The sequence below is a fragment of the Oryza brachyantha genome, chromosome 11 (assembly GCF_000231095.2).
Source record: "Oryza brachyantha chromosome 11, ObraRS2, whole genome shotgun sequence".
In the NCBI taxonomy this organism is placed as follows: Eukaryota; Viridiplantae; Streptophyta; class Magnoliopsida; order Poales; family Poaceae; genus Oryza; species Oryza brachyantha.
The window spans coordinates 4819268-4831883 of record NC_023173.2 but is presented as its reverse complement, the minus strand read 5'-3'; the positions used below and the strand labels follow the sequence as shown (position 1 = coordinate 4831883).

Here is a 12616-nt window from a genome sequence, read left to right as displayed (position 1 = left end):
CAACCTTAATATTTTGATAGCTAACATGACGTGTAAAAGTATACCCTAAAATCATATATTATCGTCTTTTTTCCCACTTATAAGGCATAGCTACACTAGTTACTAGCACCGAACCACATACCTGTAAGGACATCCACAATGTGGACAAAAGGCAGGTAGTAAGGGGTCTTATTACCCATTTTAATAGTAGTACTACTACCTGCTAACAAGCACTAAAGAAATATTAAAAGTCCATCATTTCTCATCTACTCTCTCTTCTTCACTGGTCTATATGGGATCCATCTTAATACCTACACACTGTGAGAAAACAAAACAACTATTGTCTGGTACTGTGGGTTCTCACCCTTACTGTCTACTTAGGTAATATACATTGAGGATGCCCTAAGATTTTAATGGCTATAAACTGATAATAGGCCCGCCCATCGTTGCCCTGTTATGCTCACTGTTGTGGAAAACATCTGTAGCAGTTTTTTTTTTTTTGAAAGGAACATCTGTAGCAGTTGGAAAATCAATAGAGATAGTTTGTGATTAGTAGTGGTTACAGATGCCCCGGGATGGGAGGGGGGAGAGGGGAGGGGGGAGGATCACTGGAGAACCCCTCATCTGTGATGGTTCCTAATAATAAGCCGTCGCTGATTAGACCTTATATGTGATAGAAAACAGTTATGAGCCATCACGTAAAACTGACCACCAATTAATTTTAATTTTTAGATTTCTGGCTAGCCTCAGGATTTGCTAGAACTGTAATTCCCTACCAATTAGAGAACACACTTATCATTTTAATAAACTTCGCATTTAGTGTGTTTAGGTTTAACTTGATGACTTTCATCTTTGTCCATAGAGATCGAATTCGCCGCTGGTTACCCTGAAGTATGTCGTTATGCTCATAATGAAGTCAAACTTTGTGAAAGTTAAAGGACTTTAAGTGAGGGGTTCCAGTAGGTTACATCAGAATTTAGTGCATGCAAGCACGACAGAACATGTTCAGATCGATGGCGATGGCTGGCAACAGGGCTATGCAACTAACTAGCTAAGAGGAGGAAGAGAGGAGAGATGAGAGCACAACTAGCACTAGAGGGCTAGCTAGGTCATGCAATTAGAGCTCGAGTATATGCTTAATTGGTTCCGTAATCCCATTTAGAACTTAACAAAAAAACTATATAAAAAGTTTAAAGATGAGTTAAAATTATACGGTCTGGCCGTATGCGATGTGTATCTAACTCTCGTTTTCTTCTAATATATTGACGTGCGAATTTTTTGCGCGTTCGAGAAAAAAAAGTTAAAATTAATTAATTTAATGCCTTATAGTTGTGACAAATTTCCAGCTCCTTTCTTGTGGGCACTCATCCACAACCATATTGATGCAAAATTCCAATTAATTGACGCACCACACACCGTTAAAGAAGTGTGTATCATTGGGAGTTGTGGGCTAAGATTTGAGCCAGCCAACCATGAAATGGATAACCATTTTAATGTCCTCCCTTCGTATTTAAATATGGATGTGGGATACCTATACCGGGGGTATCCGAAAACTATACGAATACGTACGGTCAACGGAGTATCGAATAGGAAGGAGAATATATCTGTACGGTGTTGGCTAGGAGTCCGGTATATACCGGATTGCATGTCGTGTACTTCGGACCCGGGCCATAACCAAATTAGAATAGATCTTAGTCTTACTAGATTAGAATTCTATCATATCTGTAACCCTTCCCCCACTATATAAGGGGAACGGGGTGCCCCCTTGAGAGCAAGCGAAAATCCATCTGAGAAATACAATCGCCAAGCAGGAGTAAGGTATTATCTCACTACGTCAAGAGCCTGAACCTAGGTAAATTGTCTCCCTCTTCATCTTAACCATCGAATTCCGAGCTTGGTAGCTATCCTACAAGTTTATTGCCGACACCAAACGTCGACAATGAGGTAGACGTAAATTTGCTTCTTCGACGGGGAGCATCTTTTCCAACAATTCTTAAAAATAAAAGGCCAAGATTAATCATTTTGAGGATGACAGAATTTATATTCGGTCTTTGTTTTTAAAAAAATTACAACCATACAACGTTGTAGGTCAAAAGGCTACAAAATTAAGAATCACAACTTCATTAAAGAGGAAAAAACTACTTAAAACTTAAAATACATGTTTAAGAACTATATATTAAAATATAGTCATGTAAGAGTATTTTTTTCATAATAAAAATTGCTAAAATCATTTTTAGATATCAAATAACAGTGTTTTTAATGCATAGGGGTGATTGTTTGGCTTTTTCATGCAAACAGAAAATAATTTATAAATAAAAACCTATATATGCGTATTCTTAAAAGCCAAAGCTAAAAAATAAACGTTGGTAAAAAAAACCCTCTAAAATTAACTTTAAATTTAAGGTAAAAAATTTAAATTTTGGTTTATAAGAATAAACAGAAGCAAAATTTTTTTGACTTATTAAGTTAGACCGCACTCATGATAGAAAAGACATCCATCTATAAACAAACAAGTATTAATTAGGGCCGTGCTTTCCATTATCGGCTAAAGAGACTTACCACAACTGGGTATGGTTGAATAAGATTATCCTTATAGCTAATCGTGCGTTTAATTAAGTCCCCAATTTTATTGTTTATTCTGTAGAGAAATTTGCATTGCTCTCACACTTAAATCATGTGGTATCTTGTACTATTAAATCTACATTTAATACACAGTTAGGTTTTGAACAGCTTTCTTACTTCCCCTAGCTAGCTATAGACCAATTTGCTACCAATTAATTAATGTATACCGCTATCCTTATAATGAAGTCAACATTTAAAGCGTGCACGACAAGACAAAATCACCCATCGATAGGGTTGGAAAGTGATTCGGATAATTTCCATCCGACAGGATCGTTTTTTGGATTCGAATAGCTTCGGTCGGATAGTTCCGGAGATTTTCAGATTCGGATTCGGAATCAAATTCGGATTTCTTTCTTCGGATACGGAACGAATACGGTATGGGTGATATCTGTCGGATTCGGAAAATAGTCGGATACTATTCGGATTTCTTTTCAAATATCCAGACCTATACATTCGGAAAATAGTCGGATACTATTCGGATTTCTTTTCAAATATCCAGACCTATACATTAACCATTCAATCAAATCAGCTCGACCTAAAGAAGTTTATTCCAACATTCTAGCTAGTGTCAACCTTAGCTGGTTCTGACTAACGGATTATTAATTGATAATTAAGTATTAAAAATAATTTATTTGTTTTTTAACGAAATTTTTATATACAAACTTTTACATGAAAAATATTATTTAGTAGTTTGAGAAGGAGCAACATTTTAGAACGTGGCTCTTTCAAAAAGAAACCCACAGCCTCTTGTTTTCATTCATGTGGTGGCATGCTCACGTCTCTTATGTTAATTATTTTAAAAAATAAGTGTCCGAAAAAAAATCTAATACGCTAGTCGGTAAATATTATATAGCAATATATGATCAGAGGACAAGAATAACAGTATCCTCTTAGCGAATTATATATTCAGTGTCATGGTTTTTCTCATTTTGTTAGTAGATAATAAGTCTGCTATCAAATAGATGACATAGCTATCCTTAGTAATACAAATCTTGTATTTAGTTAATGGCACAATATGTTAGTAGTCGGTTAGTTGATGTTACGATGATGGACCTAGTACGGCTAGACACTTTTTAATCACTTGGTCTCATATATCAAAGAGCCAATTTTGTTTTCCAAACTTTTTGCCTAATCCTAGATACATATATATTGTGGCAAACGGTTTAGCTCGGCAATATTAGTTATGAACCAAACTAGTTCTTACAGTTTAATACCTTTCTCGTTTGGACAACTCTCCGGTGCATTTTACTGATAGTATTATACTACCAGTAGAAAAATAGTATTTTTTACTTTGTTAATTACTTGATTAGCAGTATTTTGTAATTTTATTTTTTCAATAAAGATCACAATAAAAAGGACAATATTACCCCTTCAAATTACTACTACACCAAATATTGCTAACACCTAATATTGCTGGTAGTATATATAATTTAATCATAGCCGTCCAATAAAAATAGATCAACGGTATGGATTAAATTCTACTACCAGTAAAATACACCGGAGTTAGCCCCTTCTCGTTTTGTCCGTATAGAAATTAATTTGGTGGAAACTCTATTTGTCCACGTAGAGAATTCGATAAATAAAACATGTACTATGTGACACAGTCAAGTTAAGATGACAAAGCTATCTATATCAGCATTGTGAACGGACAAATTAAACACTATAGAAAGCAGAGACAATTGTCATGCTAAATACAATGAATAACCTAATGTTGTTCATGTGGGCTATAATCCTTTCTGTTAAGATTGCGCACAGTGAGGCTCTCATCCTCTTTGTGATGACATGAGGTCATGGGTTGGAAGCTATATATGGAGATGGTGCAAGCCGGACTAACAAAGGCTTTGGTGGCTAGGATGACAAGAGATGGTGCTAGATGACCATTGGCATTTGAATTTGGCTGAAATCCTTTGAATTCCTCGCGCATGCTCCTTTGAATTCCTTAAATATAATTAAATTACATATTTATAGACGCATACAAACAACATGAGGTCAACAATTAATTATGAATACGTGCATGGAGGAAACGGAAGGTCCAGGCTCATGGTTATGTTTACCGTGTTGCTAAATTGAACCCTGGTAAATTTGCAACAAGTTTAATACTGCGGCCCCATATAAATACATGAAAAATAATATTTTTTTAAATTTTTTAGGAGAATTACATGTGTGTCTCATAAAATTTTATGTATTTTTTCAGACGTACATACCACTTAAACACACGTAGATGGCATGTCTGAAAGAAATGGCCAATCTGTCACTTGGGACAAAACCATCATGAAAACTTCCCAAGGAATTGATTTTGAGCCTGTATGAATGTATCAATAGATGAAGGATAGTTTATAACTGGTTTTATAATCGAGGAATACAAATCAAATTCGATCTATACTTAAGAGAGTCAAAACACTTTTTTTCATCCGTGTTACGAGGGGTTGCCGTGTCGGCCCACTTATACCTCTACGTCAAGGATGGATCCTATCTTTACTTTGGGCTGGGCTGGGGACTTTTGTGGGCTGACGCTGGGCCAGAGGTGTATGTCTGCCATTGTCGATATTTATTTGTTCTCTGTAATTCAATGTGTAGGCCGAAAAGGTTGATCACCACTCCTTGGATGGAGAATGAATGGAGGCCCATAAAGAGAATGGACCTCTACTAGAAAGCATTAATTGGCTATTTCTCTCTTCTCTGAGAATAAAAAAAAGGAAGGAAATCATTTTGAAAAAAGTTAAATGCCTTTTTACATATTCTGACGATACGGTTTCGCCCAATTTTTCAGCAGTTCCGGTTTAACTTTGAAGATAGTTTCAACCAGAGTTTCAGTCAATTACTCCCCCGGTCCTAAAGTATAAAAGTTTTTAGATTTGAATTTTGTTCAGCATGTTCTAATGGTTTCAGGAGACACGAAACGAAGCACTAATATCCTATTGCTTTCACTGGCTTGCAGGCTGCAGCTCAGGTCTTGTTCAGGCGTTCAGTTGAACGAACTACCCGTAGTTTTCCTACTTACGTCAGAGCTCCTTCGAGGCTGTTCCCTCCCTAGCTTTCTACTAGAAATTATAACTAATCATCTAATTCCTCTCGGTCTTTCTCAGTCCTTTTTATTCCAATCGCTTTCTGTCATTCATGTGCTTTTCACCCTGTTTTTGATATCATCGAAGTTGGCATGAAACCTGTACATATTTCGAGCTAATTTTCTAAAACATTTCAAATATAAGCTGATTTTTGACAAATATGACATTTAAACAAAATTTGAATAGAATTTTAACATAAGAAGTGAAATATAGGAAGCCTGGCAAGTAGGCAACGACAGTGCTGAACAGGGGCGCAGCCGGGGGGGGGGGGATTGAGGGGGCCTGGCCTTCCCCACTGGCAGCCAACATTTTAATTATGAACTAAAACTCATCCCAATTGAAGTATAATTTTTCTAATCACTTTAATTTCAAATTTCTAAATTGCTGGTATGTTCGTTCTAAAGTATAACAATTTTCTAGCTATATATATTTAGACAAAGCACTTGACCAAACAGTTAGCTAAATTTTGATATTTTTTGAGACAGATGTAGTAGTTAATAATTGGAGGAAATATAAATTATTTCACATTCTGCATATGTCTAATTTCATATCTAATTATTTACCTAGACTTTTAGTTCAATAATATTATCGCTGTTTATAATATGTATGTTTCATATGCGGTATAGCTTCTATTCATTTTGTACTATCATATGTTTTTTGTTTACATTACATTATACATTATCTATATAAAATCTTAAAATTATATATATATATATATATATATATATATTTGTTTTTTTCGTAATTACTAGTCAATTGGTCCACTACTTGCAGCTCAACGCCATGTTCAGAACATAGGCTAGCTGCCCCTCCACAGCGCCTGCATGCTCATCTCACTAGTTCCTGCTTGCCTCGCAGTAACCGTTATAATTGCGTTGCTTGAAATGAAATACAGTTCTCTGGTATTTTTTTTTAAAAAAACAATGGCCGCCGTATGTTAGGAACCATAAGACATGTTCAGTGATAGAACCTATTATGGGCTCTATCTCAAGCCACGTCATCAGAAAAAACTCATCATATAAAGGAAGTCTTTCAAGTCGACTCTTCATAATTATAGGCTAATTAATTCCCTGTTCACATTCTATCTGATCAGCGCTTCTGATTAGAGTTAGCACATGTGCAAAACAGATTTTCTGGTTGTCTCCTTATTTTATGCATCAAGAGTCGATGTTTTACTGACTCTAGGCAAAACAACCACTTTTCTCTCTCTTATCCTCTCTCTTTTCCACGTCAGCGAGCATGCAGGGATAGAGACAGTAACGTGAGCCCTTTGTACGTGCCCTAAGAGGTTCCTATATTTAAGATCTTCATCTTAACATTGTTGGGTGATTCTAGCACTAAAAGTAGTTCTGGACCTGTATCCTCCACAATATTACAGGGGTAGATTTCGATAGCTCGATTCGATATACACAACTTTATTGCATATCACCTAAATATTTATTTAAAACTTTTGCTCCAACACTAATTTTTCTATAAGTTAAAATTTTACTCATGGTATGGCATATAAGTTAAAATTATGAGCGTACCAATTTAGACCTTTTAATAGCCATCCACGGTTGCTGCAAGCTGTACCTATCTTTGTGTCTACCCAAAATATACAAAACTCAACTAAATTCAACACGACAAAGCCAATGAATTCTATTGGATGAGTCTTCTCTAATGTACCATAACGTAGATCACTGACACGTGGGACCCATAAAGATATAGGGTCCACATGTCAGCCACGGCTAAAACCGACAGGAGTTGTCTCGGGACCCATTGGCAAGTGCCAACACGCCACACGAAAGCGATCGATTCAGCTAAAATTTTAAGGTGCACGTCACCAAACGCAACACCACGCTCTCCACGGTCCAGTATATAAGTACGCGCGCCCACGACGATCTCTCCACTCCACTCCGCATCGATCCCGGCGACCATGTCGGAGACGACGGCGACGCCGCCGCAGCAGCGGAAGACGAAGCCCAAGCCGCCGATGTCCCGCCTCATGCGGCTCTCCCTCAGGGCCGTCGACTGGGCCACCGACGCCACGCGCCGCGCCGACGGCACGCTCAACCGCCTCGCGCTCGCCGTGCTCGACCCGCGCGTCCCGGCCTTCTCCTCCCCGTGCCGCGGCGTCGCCTCCCGCGACCTCGTGCTCGTCCCGGAGACCCGCCTCCGCGCGCGCCTCTTCTACCCCGCCGCGGGGGACGACGGCGACCGCCCTCTCCCTGTCATCGTCTTCTTCCACGGCGGCGGGTTCGCGTTCCTCTCCGCGGCGTCCGCGGCGTACGACGCGGCGTGCCGGCGGATCGCGAGGTACGCGTCGGCGGCCGTGCTGTCCGTCGACTACCGCCGCGCGCCCGAGCACCGCTGCCCGGCGGCCTACGACGACGGGTTCTCCGCGCTGCGCTACCTCGACGACCCCAAGGACCACAGCCCGGGCAGCGGCGTCGTCCGCATCGACGCCGCGCGCTGCTACCTCGCCGGCGACAGCGCGGGGGGAAACATCGCTCACCACGTCGCCCGCCGCTACGCCGCGGAGGCGCCCGCATTCAGGAACGTCCGCGTCGCCGGCCTGATCGCCATCCAGCCCTTCTTCGGCGGCGAGGAGAGGACGGACTCGGAGCTCCGCCTCGACGGCGCGCCCATCGTGACCGTATCCCGCACCGACTGGATGTGGCGCGCATTCCTCCCCCAGGGCTGCGACCGCACCCACGAGGCGGCCGACTGCACCGCCCCGGCCGCCGCCTCCGGCGTCGACTCCCCGTGCTTCCCGCCGGTGCTCCTCGCCATCGGCGGCTACGACCCGCTCCAAGACTGGCAGAGGCGGTACGCCGAGATGCTGAAGAGCAAGGGCAAGGACGTGAGGGTGCTCGAGTACCCCGACGCCATCCACGCCTTCTACGTCTTCCCGGCGTTCGACGACGGCCGCGACCTCATGATACGCATCGCCGAGTTCGTCGCCGAGAGCGCCGCCGCCGGCAGCGAGTGACCGGAAGCGAGGTGTTCGACCGGTGTCACCGTCGACATGGCGTGCGTGGCGGTGGCGCCGGCTTGTTTGGTTTGGGATATAATGGCGTGTGCGTGCGTGTGTCTGAATGATCAGCAGTGTGCAGTGTATAGTGTTTTTATGATGTAATTAATTATTTTCGAGGCTTAGGTGTGGTTGCGTGTTTGAATTAGTAGTTAAGAAATAGCAAAATGTGTCTGGTACATTATATTAGTATTACTTTTGGTATGTTTGGTGTGAGATGAATGAGTAGTGTTAATTAAGCTAGTGATTTCGTGATGGATGATGAATACGGGTGATGTGGATTGATTGATGTGCGAGATTTGTAGGGTGGTAATAGTATAGCCAACTATTAGCTTTAATTTATCTATAATCAATTTAATAGTCAATTCATTTAATAGTTACCTACAAAACATCAATACATAGTTCTACATGTCATGCACACATTTTGTCTTGGAGTCCGTGTGCAGCTGGCTACAAATTAGTAGCCTACTTCCATTCTCTTTCCTCTCTTATCTATTTAAAATATGCTTATAGCTGGTTTATAGCTGCTATTGAAGTGGCGAAGATACAGTGGGTGGCGGCAGGCTGGGCCAGGCACCCCCAATCGGCCCATGAACGACCTTAATAAAATGGGAGATGCTTATTTGCGAGATTGTTTGGTAATTTAAATTGAAAGTGATTTGGCACAAGGATTTAGTCCCAGTGATATTATTAGGGCATTTGATCTAGCTAGTACTCGCAGAGATAACTTTAAGTTAATTGAGATGCAAATTTTTTTTTTGTATGGCAAAACATTAAGCATTATATATAAATTGATTTTATTTTTCATGAATATTGGCCTTATGGCCGTTGTGATGTCCTATCTTGTATGCCGATGGCTATGGCGACGGCAATTTATACAATGACACTTTCACAACCAAGTTACTCTCTGATGCAATCTTCCGATTTGGTTCGACATCAGTCCATGGTGCGTGATGTGAGCGACATCAATGGTCAACCGCTGATTATGATGATTATCTTATTTGGTTTGAGAAAGATAATGATTACACAGAACTTGTAAGCCATTGGAAACAACTAACGGTTATGCAGGTTGTTGACAATCATAGATGGATGTTTATCGGTAGGTGCTATCTCTGTTTTTTAATGTGGTATTCTAGGTAGTTTTTCTTGTTTTTAATCAATCTGAGATTTTCCAATTTACAGGCATTCATCTTATAATCAAGCTGAGATTTTTCAAATAAAAGGTTTAAGATAAAATCCAGATCCAGTCTATGTTGTAATTATTCACAAAACTTTTTTATTAAACGCATAAGTGATGGGCTGAAGTGAAACTGCAATGTGCTGCCTCTTCTTTTCTAAATGGGCCCATCAAAGGCCCTACACAGCGTGGGTGGCACTGATGGCCTCTTAGAGAAAGTTCAATAGTATAACCAACTACTAACTTCAATTCATCTATAGCCAATCTAATAGCCAACTCATATAATAGCTACCTACAAAACATATACCACCATGTCCCACATATCATACATACATTATGTATTGGAGTCCGTGCTGTAACTGACTATAAATTAGACCCTGTTTCTTTCAGCTTGGGATTATTATAATCTAGATTATTGGAAGTAAGCTGAAAGAAACAACCAATTTATTAAAGTAGCTTATTATAATCTGGAGCCCAACTTATTATAATCTGATAAGTTTACTTAGGTGAGTTTTTCCTAGCTTATTGGGTGAAAAATTACCCACCATGCCACCCACTCCCTCTTTAGATTTGCAAACCCAATAATTTAGGAAACAAACAACTCACAACTTATTCTACTACAGATTATAACAATCTAGCTTATAATAATCTAACTCAATAATCTAGATTATAATAATCTTAAGCTGTAAGAAACAGGGCCTTAGTTGCCCACTTCTTTTCTCTCTTCTCTCTTATCTCCTTAAAATATGTTTACAGCTAGCTTATAGCCTGCTATTGTACCTGCTCTAATGGTTCTCCTGTCACATTTCCCTCAAACAGCCAACTCCTGAGTCCGAACTCTTTCGATGCCATGGACAGGAGTGTGCAATATATATGCGACAGCTGCTTACTTGTCATTAGCACAAATGGTAAACCCTTTGCAGGATTTGAACGCTAATTTTACAATTGCTTTGTAGGATTTGCTTGCAAAATTTCCACCAGACAGTGACCCATCAAAAGGCCAGGGCAATGAGGTGAGTATCTGACTGAATAGTGCAGCTAGGAGTACTGTGCAGCAGAAGATGCATCACAGCAACAACTGAAGCACAGATGTACTAGCAAGTTGAGAGTCCAATGTGATTTTATTTCTATTTATCTGCATTTCATCGCCAAGAGTCATGATCCGTGCCTCATATGAATGACACATTGAAACGATCAAAGTGTTGGCCCAGCCCATAGATCCCTCCCACACTCGCGAACACGAACGCCGCCGACGTACAAACGATTTAATTTGCCGGGCGAAGAGCCAGACTGCTCCTGGGAGATTCGTGCAAGACAGGTGCCACACTAGGAAGGGAAGTCTACCAAATTTCCTTCCCTGCTCCTGTATCTTGGGCACTCTGTACGTGGACTTAATAACAAAATGATAACGGAGCACAGGGGCTACAAATAGGCCACGGACTGTCCGTCAGGAGCTAATCTCCACATCCGGCCATTTCGTGCAATGATCGATCCGCACGTCTTGCTCACAACATCCGAGAGCCTCTCGCTCCTTCCGGGCATCACGGCCGGCTCATCCGCCGAACGAGCTGGACAATACGACGCCTCGCGGGCGCGACACAAACAACGTGACCCACATGTTAGATATACGCATATATATTGTAACCATGTATAGTTGATTAAAGGTTATTGGGCTATTTCGTAGATAAGATTATATCTCCTATGTATTAGGAATAGCCTAACTATATCATAATCATCTATATATATATATATATATATATATATATATATATATATATATATATATGCATGTATTGCCTCAGCCGTATTATATAGGCTTTTGTTATTAACACGCAACCGTCTCACCCTAGACGACGTTCCATGATTCACATGGTATCAGAGCTAGCTTAGTCTAGATTAGATTGAGATGGCTAGTTCTTACTTCCTCCACAGCAGCCGCAAATCTTTTGGTTGGCATTTAGATCTCTGAAAAGCTTACTCAACAAAATTATGCACTCTGGTCTGCACAAGTTCTCATAGCCTTGCGAGGTGTGCGACTGGAGGGATTCATCTCCGGCAAGGCTACACCACCACCTACCGAGATATAGAAAAAAGAAGTCAAGGAAGAAGAAGAAGGAAAGACAATCAAGATATCGCAAATATGGCAATTTGCCACCGACCAACAGATCCTTGGCTTTCTGTTATCTTCGCCGTCAAGGGAGATCTTGTCCAATGTCGCTGGCGCAACAACGGCGGCACAAGCATGGAAAACTATCAGCAACATCTTCGCTTCCAAATCTCGCGTTGGCCTCATCAATATGTGACTGGTGCTCGCACCTCCACGTAGAAAGGCACCACGACGATCACATAATACATGGCCAAGATGAGAGCAATTGTAGACGAACTCGCTGCTGCAGGCAAGCCAATTGATCAAGATGATCTTATTGCCTATATTATTAATGGTCTTGATGCAAATTAGGCTTTAGTCGCCCGGGTTGAACCCATCATGGTGACTGAGATGTATTCACATCTTCTGAACTTTGAAAGCAAGATTTGGCTTCGTCAAGCGTACATGTCTGCCTCCACCAACACTGTCAATCGCAACAATCTGTCTCGCTGTGGTGGTTGCATTCGCATACAGCACGGGCGCGGCAACCGCGGCGGTGGTCGCGGCAGCAATGCAGGATGCGGCAACAATGGAGGTGGTCACGGTGACAATCGCCCCTCCTGCCAAGTTTGTCCCAAAAGAGGACATGTAGCCTCTTAATGCTGGCATTGCTT

The 12616-nt window shown here is 41.1% G+C and overlaps 1 protein-coding gene and 1 pseudogene across 1 annotated transcript; both read left to right on the top strand.

Moving 5' to 3' along the window:
• Positions 1–7582: 7582 nt before the first annotated feature.
• Positions 7583–8975, top strand: LOC102701490 (probable carboxylesterase 18). The gene has a single exon (XM_040529032.1). The coding sequence runs from the start codon at positions 7639–7641 to the stop codon at positions 8635–8637; it is 999 nt and encodes a 332-aa protein (XP_040384966.1). The 5' UTR covers positions 7583–7638; the 3' UTR covers positions 8638–8975.
• A 3282-nt stretch (positions 8976–12257) lies between these two features.
• Positions 12258–12381, top strand: LOC121055863 (annotated as a pseudogene).
• Positions 12382–12616: the final 235 nt, after the last annotated feature.

Excerpts from the sequence above, each read along its gene's own strand:
- LOC102701490 (XM_040529032.1), top strand. The coding sequence starts at position 7,639 with ATGTCCCGCCTCATGCGGCTCTCCCTCAGGGCCGTCGACTGGGCCACC.